This window comes from Gorilla gorilla, chromosome 14 (assembly GCF_029281585.2).
Source record: "Gorilla gorilla gorilla isolate KB3781 chromosome 14, NHGRI_mGorGor1-v2.1_pri, whole genome shotgun sequence".
Lineage (NCBI taxonomy): Eukaryota > Metazoa > Chordata > Mammalia > Primates > Hominidae > Gorilla > Gorilla gorilla.
This window is the reverse complement of record NC_073238.2, coordinates 33,023,858-33,038,944: the sequence shown is the minus strand read 5'-3', so window position 1 is coordinate 33,038,944 and position 15,087 is coordinate 33,023,858. Positions and strand designations below refer to the sequence as shown.

Genomic DNA, 15,087 nt, shown 5'->3' with positions numbered 1-15,087 from the left:
TTGGGAGTTTGAGTAGCTTGAATAAGTCTCTGACCTTTTGAATAAGTTGACCATATAAATTTGTCTGTACTCACAAAACTGAGATCCATTTCCTGGATTCACTGAAATGCAGACACTCATGAGGAGTCACCCAATCTAACTGATAACTTTATACTGCCCTTCTGAAAGTCAGAGTCCAATATAAAGTCCTAAAGACAAAGTAGGATAACAGGCTATCCCAGTTTTGTGTTTTGAAAAAATTGAAAGGTTTGGAACATTTGAAGGAAAGATGTTAAGCCTGACTGGTAATGAACATAAAATGTAAATACTTTGGCAATGGCAAATAATTCACTTTTTAAGAAGTTACAACCTCAGCTACCAAGTAAACTACTTTATTCCATGCCTTAGTTAACAACAAACAAGAAAAAAAAAAAAAGGAGGGAGGTCATATACTAATCCAAACTCATTGTAGTGGTTAAAAAAAAAAAAACCCATAATTTTAAAACATTCAAATGATGCTCTTTTAATTTAATTTTAAAATTGGGAATCTAAAGCCCTGAGGTTAAATGACTAGTTCAAGGTAATCAGTAGTACATTCAGATTTTATATTTTCATCTTTTGTTCTCATTGCTCTGTCTAATCCAGTTGACTTGGAAAATCTCTCAGGACTGCCAGAATCTCCCAGGGACTAAATAAGTACAGTGATGGCTTTCTTGAAACAATGTAAATTACATACTCCACTAACTCAGTTGGTAGAATATGAAACTAATCACCTCAGGGTTTTAGAGCCCATTATTTTTGTGGTTAGGAGAGGAAAGATACAATTTAGATTGGAATATGAACTGGCAGTATTAATACCTAGGCTCTGGTAACCAGCCCTGGCCCCAATTAACTGTAGGAATTTAGACACCTTTTCAATGTATCTGGACTCCAGTTTCCTTTTTTGGAAAGTGAAGGAAACTTTATTTAAAGTTCCTCCTAATGCCAAAATTCTGTGATTTCTTGTAAACCGTTTCCAGTGCAAAAGTACATTTAAAAATTCATATTTAAAATGCATCTTTAAAGATTTAAATTGACCTTGAGAAAAAGAAGATTTTGAATTGGCTGGCTCACTTTGCTTATTACCAGAAAGTATGAGGGATTCCTACAGATTATGAAGTGTTTTGTGACAAATCAACTCTTCTATACTGACATGAGATAGGAAATTAATGACAACTTAGAGTGAAAGAAAATATCTGAAGATCTCAGGAACTATGATATAATCCAGTGGTAATTTACACAAGGCAAGACATCGAGAGACCTGGGACTTGGAAATTAACTTTCTGTGGCCTTCTACATATCATTTACTGAGCCTCTTTAAAATGCTAGGCACTGTGTTAAGCAGTCAAAATGAAAAGATAGCAAGATAGAATCCTGGCCCTCAAAGAGCTCACCACGTGGTGAGGAAGGTAGCTGGATAAACCAATAATTGCGATAGAGTTCAATTAGTGCTGTGACAGAAGTAAGAGAGCCTAGCAACAAGTCTCAAACCTGATTGCACATTAGAATTTCTTGAGAAGCTTTTAAAAAATACGGATGCTTTTGCCCTATCGCTCAGTTACCATAATTTAAATTATCTGGGGCGGGGCCCAGTAGAATGCTATTTTTCAGAGCTCTTAAGGGGATTCCAATACACAGCTAGGATTGAGAATCAGTGGGATAGAAGGGCAGCACATTCAGTCCTTAAGACAAACAGGCAATGGTCATAGCTAAAGGAGAGAAGTATCTTTCCACTTTGTGCATGGACCTAATAGAACTAATGATACATGGGGAGAACTGTAAATATTAATAGTAATGTGGAGCTCAATGTGGGATGTATGAGAAAAGGGGGACATAGTGAAAGATGAGACAGAGAAGGTAGGCAGGAGGCAGATCATTTATGGTCTGTGAAGGACCTTGGACTTCAGCAAGAAACCAGTAGGGGAATGACATGATCTCATTTATCTTTTATAAAAGATAGCTTCAGTGGTACTGTGGAAGATGAATTAGAGGGACTGGAAGCAGGGGAAACCAATTAAGAGGCTATGGTAATCCAGGCAGGAAGGAGGGCCTGGGGAAAAAAACAAAAACAAAAACAAACAAAACCACAGTGGTACTAGGAAAGTGGATGATATTCAAGGAATAGATAACAAGGAGGCAGAATCAACAGGTCATTTTGATGTTTTTGGTGAGAGAGTAAAAGAAGTCTGTGGCATATAATTTTACTTATTTTATACCTACTTTTTCTCATTTCCCACGGTTGGATCTGTCCACAATTACATACTTCAGAAGTGGAGAGGAGCTCCTTTTTATGGACTTAGTAAAAACATATTGTATAATGTGGTTGAAATGTGGTCATTTCAAATCCAAAAGCTATCAAAATAATCAGAGGTTGTTTACAATCCCTAAATGACTACATTCCATACATGTTTAAGGCCAAACATCCAACATTTCCACCCAGATTGGTGGGGGGAGAGAGGGAAAACAGCACTAAAACAAAGGTGTGAGAGATTTTAATTAACACAAATGGCTGTGCCTAGTCTTTAAATCTGTCCAAAGCAAATGGAGCGAAAGCCTGCTAATTCTTCAGTGCTTCATCTGGCAATGACCTCAGAAAAAAGAGCCTCCCTCCTGTATCATCAAGCTGACTTCCTTTAGTTCCTTGTTGTTCTGTGTAGATCTTTGCTCCCAGAATTCTCTAAGACAGGGAAAAACAGAGGAAAAAAGACAGCTAAAATATTGAGTACCCTAGCACCCACTCTGCAAATCCCCTAAAATATTAAATTAGAATATATGTTAAGCAATGCATTCCAAAAATCTATACCCACTATCTATTCAAGCCCTTAAAACGATTTTTTGTTTGTTTAAAGAAAGTAGTTCTCACCACATGGTGTTCATTTCTGCCAGTAGTCACTCTGTCCATAGTTGTAATGCCCATAGTACCTAAGGGGAAACATTAGGAAAATAAGAGCTTCTTTTGAGGGAAAAAAAAAAACAACACTAGTTTTGTTTTGTTTTGTGTCACTGTGGGTATTAGCACTGATGTGAATTTTCTGATTTTTTTTTTTTTAGAAAATAACTTTGTCAAACAATATTTCAGAAGTTGGAGTGGCAGACTATTTTTCTGTTTATAGCTCATGTCCCACAGGGGGAAAAATCATTTAAGAATTATATGCAAGTAAATAAAGAAGTGGAATAATAAGTTATGTGTATATATACATACCCTCAGATAAACCAGATAGATATATTTCACAAAAATGGTCAATTATAGATAGTGGAGAATAAACAAAAGATAAAGGTGAAGATGGGGAAGAGAAAGAGGAAGCAGATAGAATGGTAGGCGTAGGGTGAGAAGGGAGGCAATGAAAAGGAGAAAAAGGGAGAATTATAGGGTGCTAAATACGACTGATAGTGAGTCTGTTCTAAATTAGAGTTGCCAGACTAAAATATGGGACTCCCAGTTAAATTTGAATTTTAATATAAACACCAAATAATTTTTCATATATCTCATGAAATATTTGGGACACACTTATACTAAAAATTATTTGGTGAAATTCAAATTTAATAGGGTATCCTTTTTTATTTGCTAAATATGATAACATTTTCCTAGACATACTGCTGCACTCCTGAGTGTGTGATGCCCACAAATTATGGAATCTGTTGTCACCCACTAAAATAATATTAATAAGGGTACAGTTTATTTTGTCAAGCTTCAAAATTTATATTTAGGAAGAAAAGAATTTTATTCTCCCCCTGAATTTCTGTGAAGTATTAAAGAAGTAAAAGAATGACTTACTTTAGAAATTAACTTTATAACCTATTAATACCATAAACCTAACTTTGACATTCAAAAGGTTCAGGTTGCCTCAAAGCTTTAAAAAGCCTGTACTTGAAAGCAACAGTACTGCTTATCAAGGACCTGGATTTGAGCTAGCTGTGGTTTTCTGCCCCTGCCTTTCAGCATTTTAGCTTAACACTACTATTTTCCCTTCAGCAGCACCTGCTGAAGTGTAGTTCAGCCATCAGGAAGAATAATACTAAAGTGAAGTAAAGGTTAAAGCCAGGAAGAATGACTTGCTTTCAGAACAGAAGGAGTTAGAGAGTAAATAAGGTCTCAAAGAGTATTCATTTCCCATTTCGCTGGGCTTTCATCTGAATTTATAAGTGTAGCATAATACTCACATCCAACGTTCAGGTTTTTCTCAGAAGAGCTCAAGGAAATGCTAAGAGTTGGTGGGGATTGAGGGGAGGAGAGAAAAGCAAAGCTATCAGAATCAAATGTCTTAACACAAGTTATATTATTGCTGAAGATAAACCTCTTCTTTAAACACCAGCAGATATGATGGGAAATTCAGTTGAATTTAGAGATTGCTTAGCACCTGTGCTCTCTAAGATAGGTGACTGCCAAAGTCCACAAACTTGCCTTCTGGACTCTATAGAAGTTAGAGAGGGCCTACAATACACCCTGAATCAAATTATAATTTTACACTGGTGGAAAAGTAAATCCTTTCAAATGTCACCTGTCTCCAGAAAGATCAAAAGTAAAGACTTCACCATAGGTGTAAACAGACTAAGTGAGGCAGCATGCCAAAGAGATAACATGGATGACGGTAATGCCACATCCTGGGCATCAAGGGAATTCACAAGTAGGGATTTGTTGAAGTGTAACAAAATCAGTAATATTAACACAGGATTGTATTTTGCCAGCTACACAGATCATACAACTGCAACTCAGCCAACCAGCACATCAGACAGTGGGAGGAGGAATTCTTGGCTAAGAGTACTGAGGTAAACTCTTCATCTACTTGGAAATGCTTAGAACAGAAGAGCCTGTACCCTGATTTACTGAGAGGTGTGTCCAAAATTATATTCCACCCTTTCTCTAAGACAGGTTTGTGCAATTCAATTCTTTTGAAACTAGAGAAAAAGAAACGCTTTCCTGTAACACTGTTAAGTATACAAACTTCAAATAAGCACCATCTTTTATTTTTTGTTTAGTGCTCATTTTTTATTTTAGTGCCCCAATCGCCTGATTTATCTGTGGTAGAAGGGAACACTATTCTACAAGGATTGTGGAGGAAGTGGGCAGTGACTGTTTTTTGAAATGGAGAGAACTGTAGTACAGGGAGTAAAATACTAGGTAAAAATTATGCAACAGAACACTGAGTTTAACATGGTCTAATCAAGGCTGCCAGTAATACACCTTGGTGCCAAAAGAGCATGTGATAAAACATCAAGAAATTTTTTTCTTTTTTCATTTGATACATGAATGTGGCACCTTTTGTCCTGAGAGTAATAGAAGACCGATCTCTCCCACAGCATTTCATGGTTCCTGAATTACCACTCTGTGGACTTGAAGCCTGGATGTGGTTGGTGCCACCTACTGGGCTAAATGCAGAGTTAACAATTTCTTGCTGAACAAATTAACCTTAGGAGTATGCTTCTTCACTGAGAAGATTATACGTTAAACAGATAATAAATTTGGATTCAAATTATAGCGTTTAGATCTAGAACAGGCATGAAAAGTCACATGCTTTTACACATCCATTTTGTAGAATAGTCTAGGGAATAAGGATTGAATATGGAGCCAGAAGCCTGGCTTCTCTGAGCTTGTTTCTTGTTCTATAATACCTTTCATAGAGTCACTGAGGGTTGCACAAGGTATTAAGTTCTCAGCATGCTCCATGTTAATGTTGTTTGTATTTTTAAAAACTGGAATTAAATGACTTCTCCAAGTCATATAACTGGTGAGCCTCAGAGGAAGGCCTGCAACTCATGTATCTGAGTCTTAAATTCAGTGCTTTTTTCCTTAAATTACAATTTGCCAAAATTTGATGATGAGATGATTTTAGGTGGCAATTGGGATAAATTTCGGTGTTGGGACAAGGCATTAAATACTATAAATCACAGTGAGAAAATTATTGCCTTTTCAATTATTTCAAACTTGATGGCATAAAGGAGAAAGTTGCAGTTTGGTGCTGGCTTTCTTTAAAGTTCTCTGTGTCTTTTTTTTTTTTTTTTTTTGATACGAAGTCTCACTCTGTCACCTAGGCTGGAGTGCAGTGGCGTCATCACAGCTCACTGTAACCTCTGCCTCCCAGGTTCAAGCGATTCTCCTGCCTCAGCCTCCTGAGTATCTGGGACTATAGGTGTGTGCCACCACACCTGGCTAATTTTCTGTATTTTGTTGTAGAGATGGGGTTTCACCATGTTAACCAGGATGGTCTCAATCTCCTGACCACGTGATCCACCTGCCTCAGCTTCCCAAAGTGCTGGGATTACAGGCGTGAGCCACCATGCCTGGCCAAAATTCTGTATGTCTTTCTAATCTCACTTCCTAATGGAGATAAAATAGATCTCAGGCTTATGTATTTTTCTAGAACATTAAAGTCTTGTTTTTTGTGTATTTATTATTAAGTTTACCTTCTATTGTGGAAAACTATATTGATTCTTCATTTAAAATAGTAATATAAATTTTATTTTCAAGGAATGCATTTAGGAAACTAAAGAAGTCAATGTAAACAACAAATATTGAATAAATAATAGTCCAGGTGATACACAAAGTTGGAAAATACTACAACACCTACCATTAAGAAATTATTACCAAATAGGTTGGTAATAACCTCTTTACATAATTAGTTTTAAAATCCTTTATGAAGAGAATATTTGTTTTCTTTTAAATAATCAAATACTAGAGGTGATAAAATAGGCCACATAACCAAAATATAGGACTCCATTAGATTTCAAATCCACTTGGGCTCAAACGAACCTATAGAGTTTGAATACGTGTGTTAGAAAATGAAACTGGCCCATAATTAGTGCTAAATGGATGCAGAATCAATTTAACACATTGATCCATTGCCTGTGGCTACATTAATTTGTGGTAACTAAGCCGTATAGTACCCTATCATTTAATTCTCCAGGAACATAAAAGGAAAGGAGAGAAAAGAAGATGTGGATCTGTGGCTGTTCCAATTCAAAGTTGATTCAATGTTTTACATGCAAGGAGAAAAAATATCTCCTGAGACAATCAAGTTGAATGGAACCCTTGTTTACTAATTTAGACTTAATTTGATTCTGGAGCTAAAAAGCTTTTGGCTCTTTACCATATAGATCCCTTGAGATGACCTTCAGCTAATTTTGAATGAAGTAAAACAGGGACTTGTCTGTCTTCCTCATAACCCTCTTCTCTTCTATCTTTTAAATTTGTATCTTAATGATTTAATACTGCTTCTGGTTGCATTCCAGGATTCTTTCCAATTTTGTGCTGTCCAATTCTTATTAGAACATAAATTGAAAGAAAAATATGCATAGAATACTGCCTGAAGGATAATCAGTTCAGTCTTACTAGTTTTCTAAAATTTACCTATGGATCCAGCCAGACCAGAGAGTCTTATGTACCTGAATCAAATCATCTTGAGGTGATTTGTCACTTAAAATAAATTTCAGATTAATATCTTTTTATCAGATTATGCCAAAGAGCAGAGGAGAAACAACCTAGGAAATTTAGATTCTGAATTTATTTTGAAATATTGTTGAAGACATTGGCGACTATCATCACACAAACAATGTCCTGCCCCCATTATATGGACCTGAAGGAGAAATTTCTCTCAGATTTCAACACCAGGAAAAACTATGTTTCTCCTGAGCAATTGGTTTGTTGTTACTTCGTGAGTTTCATAAATCCATGTTTCTTTTTACTGGAAAATTCAGAACCAAATTTGTAGCCTACCTCTGCCAGCTGTACAGTACTCTCATTATGCATTCTTGTGTATTTGCCCGGCTTCAACTTATTTTCCCTTTTCTTTGATTTACTCATATATTTATTTAACCCTATGTGTTGACTGTGATTTTTGTAAGCTGTTTAAGTGCTTTACAGAATAAGACTAAGAAATTAGAAACATACATACTGATACTGATAGAACATTGTCATCCCTTGGCCATGATTTCCCATCTCGTGTCCTTTTTGAAAAATGGAGTTGATATTCATAGATACTTGAAAATTTAAGAACTTTTTCCCTGTCCTCAGAGCCATCTCTATATTCTATTTTTTAAATGAACTATATTATTTTCTCTAATATTGCCATAAATTCTGTGGGGAAATCGCTGAAACTCTCAGAGTGACAACTGGATTGATAAAATTCACAACCATTGTCAGATGTCTGTCTCCTTGGCCTTCTGCTTTGAAGTAGCAGAGTCTATTCCAGCAAGATTAATAAGATTAAACAATTCTAATTCCTAGAAAAGGGGATGAGGTGGAAAGGAAACATATTTTATTGAGTGCTAGCTATATATCAGCTACATATGCTAAGTATGTAATATATTACTTTATCTTTACAAAGGAAAACAGTTCTCCCAGAGAGAATCTTTGCCTTAGTACAGAAGCTTCTGAGTCATAAAAATGATGATAGGCCGGGCGCGGTGGCTCACACCTGTAATCCCAGCACTTTGGGAGGCCAAGGCAGGTGGATCACGAGGTCAGGAGTTCAAGACCAGCCTGGCCAACATGGTGAAACCCCGTCTCTACTAAAAATACAAAAATTAGATGGGCATGGTGGTGCGTGCCTGTAATCCCAGCTACTCGGAAGGCTGAGACAGGAGAATTGCTTGAACTAGGACCCGGGAGGCGGAGGTAGCAGTGAGCTGAGATCGCACCACTGCACTCCAGCCTGGGCAACAGAGCCAGACTCTATCTCAAAAAAAAAAAAAGATAATGAAAAAATTAATTACTCTACTACTAACATTTAACTTACTGTGTGCCAGGCATTGTGTTGCTCACTTTACAAGTAAAGGTCTCCAATATAAAATAAACAAAACAAAACCTCAAACTGTGTACCTGGGATATTCTACCTACCTTGGGACCCAGGAAGATTTAAAAATGCTTGCATTGGCTCAAAATTCTGAAGCAAATACAGTGATAATTTCAGATCATTGGCCTTCTGGTAGTTCTTCAAGGCTTCAATTCTCAGCTCAATCACTTTGCCATGAAAATCATTCTGAAAGAGAATATTTTCCGAAACTACACATATAGGATTGGCTTCTCTAAATCCATTGTTACCTGAATCCTCTTTACCCGGAAGTTAAAAAGTAATTCCATCATGCTCAGTCTTTAAAAGTTGGGTAGAAAGTATTTGTGATTTTTCCCCATTTAGAATAGAACAAAATCAAGAATATAGGAAGAAATAGCATGTATTCCAAGTTCAGAGATAGGTCCCTTCAGCTATCTTTCTATGATACATTTGTTTTAGCAGGGCAATCGGTAATCTAGGATGTGGGGACTGGGCTTCACAATATGCAGCTAAAAGCCTTTGTATTATATGAATGAAATTGCATCCTATATCCAGCCTTGGAAGACCTTAGTACCTGAAGGATGTTGTTTTGTTCCTGATACTTGACCCATTCCATTTTCCTCTGTTGCTTTTCCTGGTGGAAGAAAGAGCCTCTGGGTGACAAAGTAAATTGAGATCAGCAATCAGTTTTCTCAATATGCTGCAAAAGCCTTATAGCAAAATTATAGTGTCACAGATTTACTATTAAATTGACTTTAACTGCACAATTCTCTTAATTGGCCTCAACTGTACAAGCCATCCTCTAAAAGCTAATGAATAGAGTTATTTTATGTTGGTGAGTTGGTTATGGGAAGATGAGATACCAGCATAATACCACTGAATACATTTTCAAAGACAAATGAACGGAAGTTCTGACATCATTTAGCTGTTGCAGAGTTATCATTGTTGGTATAGCTTCTCTCACTTTTTCGTAATATGATTTCCCAGAAACTTGTGATATCACTCTAACTCAAATATAGTAACACAAGGGAACCAAATCTATAAAAATTGGCATTGGTCCAAGAGCACACCATACCTTAGGCAAATTACTGCAACATTAAAGATTTCTAGTTTACTAGCTCTAAAAGCCACTGCCATTCAGAATGGCCGTACTACCTTCCTTATCTCCTTCACTTTCTCTGCAAATGATTTCTCCGGTTCACTCTCAGTCTTCCTAGGTGATGAGGGGGATTTGGGAGCCTGGGATGAAAGAAGAGAGCTAAAGGAATAAGAGGTCCTAGGAAAGAAGTGCAATGTCTCAGCAGGCCATAAATCTAATAAACCCTAAAAACCCAGATCCTACCTATCTGCCTACCCAAATTAGCCCTGATTGTCAGCAGGCTGTTTCCAGCTGTGTGACATCGACAATCTTGAAATTTTAAGTACATGCAGTCCACTTGCCTTTCCATCCTGCAAGTCTGCCTTGTTTTTTGTCTGTGGTGCTTTTTGTTGATCACTAAGTTCTTCTGCCTCGAATGTCTGTGGAAAGACATTTTGGCAAAGCTTTAAAGTAGTGGAAATTAAAGAGGGAAGTGGAAAACCAATATGGGTCAAGGTTTTGGTTCCTGCCAGTCAGCAGCTTCTCAGGGCCTGGCATGAAAAGTGTACTACCAAAGGGAGTTGAGAATGTAATGAGCCCTTCCTTTCATTCAGTCCCTTGAGTGTACCTTATAGGAGTGAAAACTATTAGCTGGACCCTTAGCCAGTCACTACTCTAAGCTACTTACTGCATTACTCTGCTTATTTTCCTTACTGTACTATATTGCAGACATTCTCATTTAATCCTCACAGTTCTTTGAGGACCATTTTTATTTCCATATTATAGATGAGAAACCTGAGACTTGGAGAGGTTATTTGTTTAGGGTTACACAACTAGGAAAGTACAGAGTTGGAATTTGAACCAGATCTTTCTGATTCTGAAGCCTGTGTTCTTGACCACTAGGCATGCTGTTCTTCTAAAATATGATTAGGGAAAGTTGATCACAGGTTAAGTGTATAGATGTCCCTTTTGAGAGCTCTGTAGAAGCTGGATTTAGATAGAGGAATTGTGCTGGCACATTTCCTATTACAAGGACTCAAGAACCCAGGAACTAAAACTTCTGGCAATTCATAGAACTAATTTGTAACTGCCCACGAGAACCTGGAGCAGATCTCAATACAAGATGCAGGGCTTGAAGGTATTCTGATTATTTGTGGAAAAGTCAGATGAAAAAAAAAGACAGAGATCACACTATATAACTGTTTATATCACAAGACACAATCTACTCTTCTAGTTGCATAGTCTGTAAAGAAGCACTTGGGTCCCAAGGGATTAGTCTTGGACAAAGTCTCGGACAAGGGACAAAGGAATTCCCTGTCCCCTTCCCCCTACTCCCTGGCTCTGGTTTCCCAGCAAAAGGCCCTAATATTGTTATCTTAAACAATGTGGTGATTGCTGTAAAATTATAAGGGCATTAGAATTAGGTATTCATTTGTTTATTCATTCAACTTACATGTATTGATTCTCTACTATGTTCCAAGCATTGTGCTAGGAGCTATAGATTTGGACAAAGCAATCAAGATATTGAAGGAGCTTGAGAAGATACAGAAGGAGGCAGGGAAACAAGAAACAATTTAAAAAGTAATAATAATACAATAATAATAATTTTATATTATAAACAGTGCTATTGAGCACATAAGCAGAGTTATATAATAGAAAAGGGGAGGAGGATGCCCTACTTTAGATGGAGCAAACAAGGATGGCCTCTCTAAGGAGATGACATTTAAGCTGAGACCTGAAGGATGAGAATGAGCCAACCATGAGAAAATAGCATTACAGGCAGTGGGGAAGGCAAGAGCAAAGTCCTTGAGATAGGAAAAGGCTTGGCATGTTTGAGAAACCACAAGAAGCCAGTGGCATGGTTGCATAGAAAGCAAGGGAAGGACATCTATGAGAGGAAACTGGAGAATAGGCAAGAGCCAGATTATGCCACAATTAGTGGCTGTAAAGGTTTTTCATAAGAAGAGTAACATGCTTTAATTGTTTTAAAAAGATCACCTTGGCTGCTGTGTAGAGAATGGATTGGAATGAGGCATGCGGTGGAAGCAAGGACATGAAACAATGAGGATGGGGGCCAGAGGAAAGGGAGGTTCTTTGCATTGTGATCTGTAAGACAATACTTTCAATAGATCCTTAGAGGCACACCTTGTTCCATAGCATCTCCATTTCCTTCCGAAGCATCTTGTTTTTCCTTTCCTGTTGGAGGGGGAAGAACCAAACAACAGAAGCATGTATTTGTCCAGCCATTGAAGTGGGTTTGGAAGAAGTTACTAAGTAATAGTGGAAAAAGGGTCCAGGGACATAGTAAACCACAGAGGAAGGCAATGAATGGGTCTAATCCCAAATCCAGGAGCATAAGAGATGTTTGATGATGATGATGGTAAAAAAAACCAAGTTATTGTTTTAAGTAATAACTTTAATTATAATAATTGTGAGACAGTATCTATAGAAATGAGTTCCTAACACTTAAGATGCTCTTATGTGGCCATTTCTTGGGGGCTTAGACCACTAATTTTTAATTTTTAAGATCCTTTACATTGCTGATTGAAAGAAAATCTTGTAAGAATCCTGCAGAGCAAACTATTACTTTTCTTTTACTTTGATAGGTATTTTCTATTCTTTATAGCAAATATTTTACTATTCTTTCTGAAATGTGAAGAGTTAATATGGTTATATTCATTAATTCCCTAGATAAAAAGTTTTTAAAAGTCAAAAAATAGAATTTTTGCTTGCTAGTCGTGTTCTTCCCAACATTCCATCTGACTCCTTTTGGGTCACCCTGGACTTTCTAGATCAAGGAGATATGAGTGTTGGAGCATCAGATGCTAGAGATGAGTACTCTGTCTTTCTCTCCACATCTGACACTGCAATGGAATTGAGCCCTATTCCGGAGGCTGTTCCTGGAGTCCCTCCTACTTCTTACCAAGTTCTGTTTCATCTTCTCTGCTTCCTTAAGGAGCTCCATGACCGAGGATTCCTCACACCCCTTCCCTGCCATGATCTGTCTCATGATCTGAAGACTAGAAGAAAGAGAGGCATCATAAAACATACATACCTCCTTAAGGGTAATACTGATGTTCTGCAACTAGTCAGAAAGTACTCTACCATGAAAGTTAGATGGGGACTGAAATCTCAGGAGTTATGGAAGCCCTTCTGGTCATAGAAGATCTCTGTAACTAAGATGTTTCCATTTCTAATTGACATTTGCCTATCTATGTGCTCTAGAATGAATTCTGTGCTCTTTAATGCTTAAAACTTAGGTCTCCAACAGCCAGGGAGAGTCCTTTCCTCCCCCTCAGAAGAATGTTGCAGTGTGTGACTTTTGGGAGAAGAAGGGGTAATTCTGCCCCCTTTATAAGAAGAGGTTGAAGAACCTGCTATCTTCTAGGATAAATCCCAGAGTTATTTCCTAACCCATCTCTGTCCTCTGTCCACTTTCTCCCACTTCCTTGCTTCTTCATATAAGGACATTTGAGTCTATTGGGGAAGTCACTGATATCCTTTCATAGCTCCAGAGAATGCAAGCCATTAAGAAGTTCTAACAAAATCTAAATCAAAATCAAGTCCTTGTGAGAGAGGATATTCCTTAAAGGCATAAATTATTTTATATTTGTGTTCTTGTACTTTTTTCTCCCCAGTTCTAAGTGAAGAACACAATTCTAAGACTTTGTGTTTTCTTGCTCTGAGAGAAGTCTATTTTGCTGAGTTGTAAGCAGCTGGTGCTTGTTGCTGAGTTGTAAGCAGCTGGTGCTTGACCACAACTTCCTGCCTGCATTTTGTTCTCCAAAAATATGAGTCCTTTGAGATGCTTATGATAAGGGTATAGAATAAAGGTAGACTCACTGAGTAGAGACGTTCTGAGACTAGAAAGGAAACAGAGTTTGTGGGTCCCAAGTACAGTGAGTGCTCTGGTAAAGAGTTAAGACTTCAGCTGCCTAGTATATTTAGAGAGGCTGTGCCCTAATTCAGAGGGCTCCTAGGCTTAGAAAATACTGCCATTCCACTGCTTGGCATAGAAAGAGCAGAGTTATTTATTCTAAAGTGATCATGCATAAGAAAGCATCTGTGTGACCGTGGTAAACTAATGCTATTAAAAGCGTTTCACTATTTCTTGGGTGGGCAGCCTGGGGAGGAAGAGTTATAACTAGCCCCACGAAATGAGGGCTGAGTCATATTTAATTTACTAAAGGAAAATAAAGGATTTGTTGTCACCCTGACTTGGTAGTTACAAATTGTTTGCCTACTACAGCTGAATGTCCAAACCTTTAGTAATGAACAAAAAAAAAAAAATTCTAAGTAATTATTGCCAGTCCTTTGCAGATCAAGTTCTCCAGCCTTTTTACCTCTAGGAATCCAGAGTAAGAGCCCATACCTCCTTTGTTTTTCCTCCAAGTTAGACATTAACTTTTGAAATAAGAGGTTGTTTTTATCTTCTAGAGGTTTGAGCATCTCTAGCAGTTCCTGCTTCCTTAGCTTTAAGTCCTCATTCAATTCCTTCAAGTAGTTGTCATCTATTTTAGAACTTCTGTGGGAAGAGGCACAATAATACCTGCCTTTAGCCTGAGTTGAGAGAGAGAGAGAGAGAGAGAGACCCTCTTTTCTATTTAGCATTTTCCATCAAAGACTCACCTTATTTTTGAGGGCAGGTAACATCCTGAAGAGTTTGCACCACTTGTCATCTTGAAGGGTAACTTCTAAGAATAAAGAGGCCTTCCTGAAAATATGTGCCTTTTTTTCTATCCAGTTAAGTCATTATTTTTGTGCTGCTGTTCTTGAAACTCCTGCTGCAGTGGACTGATCTTAGCTACAGCGAGGTCACAATGGCCCTAATACCACATAATCAACAAGTCTTTAAAGTAATTTCAACATCAATGGCAGTTGACTGGAAATACTAACTACATCTGATCAGTTCTTGCCTTAGATCTAGCCAAATGACAAAGTTTTATTCTGAAGTCTTTGAATGAACAGGATGGAATCACATCATATCTACTTTTGTGTTAGAAAATGTTGGACTGTCAAAAACGACTCATCAACACCTTATTTCATGGCAACAAACCTCTGTGAAATGCCACTATCTAAAGAGCACAGTGACAGAGTCTGCAAATGAAGAAAAGATAAAGACACAGCATATACCTTTTGGGGGCCTCAAGAGGAAGAAGGAATACTTCTAAGAGACTTTTTTTTAAAAAGAGATCGAACTGGCAAATACAGGGTATGGATATA

At 37.5% G+C, this 15,087-nt stretch overlaps 1 protein-coding gene across 6 annotated transcripts; it reads right to left on the bottom strand.

The window, feature by feature from the left end:
* Window positions 1-2,494: 2,494 nt before the first annotated feature.
* Window positions 2,495-14,811, bottom strand: LOC129526440 (putative coiled-coil domain-containing protein 196). Of its 6 annotated transcripts, XR_010130470.1 has the most exons (11): window positions 14,494-14,763; window positions 14,237-14,389; window positions 12,788-12,884; window positions 12,010-12,060; window positions 10,227-10,304; window positions 9,942-10,025; window positions 9,361-9,420; window positions 8,852-8,993; window positions 4,180-4,220; window positions 2,882-2,940; window positions 2,606-2,695 (listed from the first exon to the last, which is right to left on the bottom strand). XR_010130470.1 is itself a non-coding variant. In XM_063697156.1 (10 exons), exons 1-10 carry the CDS (start codon window positions 14,541-14,543, stop codon window positions 2,576-2,578), a joined length of 894 nt encoding a protein of 297 aa, XP_063553226.1. In that variant the 5' UTR covers window positions 14,544-14,770; the 3' UTR covers window positions 2,495-2,575. The 6 variants fall into 6 exon arrangements, 5 of the variants coding, with proteins under 5 accessions (XP_063553226.1, XP_063553230.1, XP_063553227.1 ...); XM_063697156.1 differs by lacking the exon at window positions 4,180-4,220 and having other exon boundaries at window positions 2,495-2,695; window positions 14,494-14,770; XM_063697160.1 differs by lacking the exons at window positions 4,180-4,220; window positions 14,237-14,389 and having other exon boundaries at window positions 2,495-2,695; window positions 14,494-14,811.
* Between the last annotated feature and the right edge of the window lie 276 nt (window positions 14,812-15,087).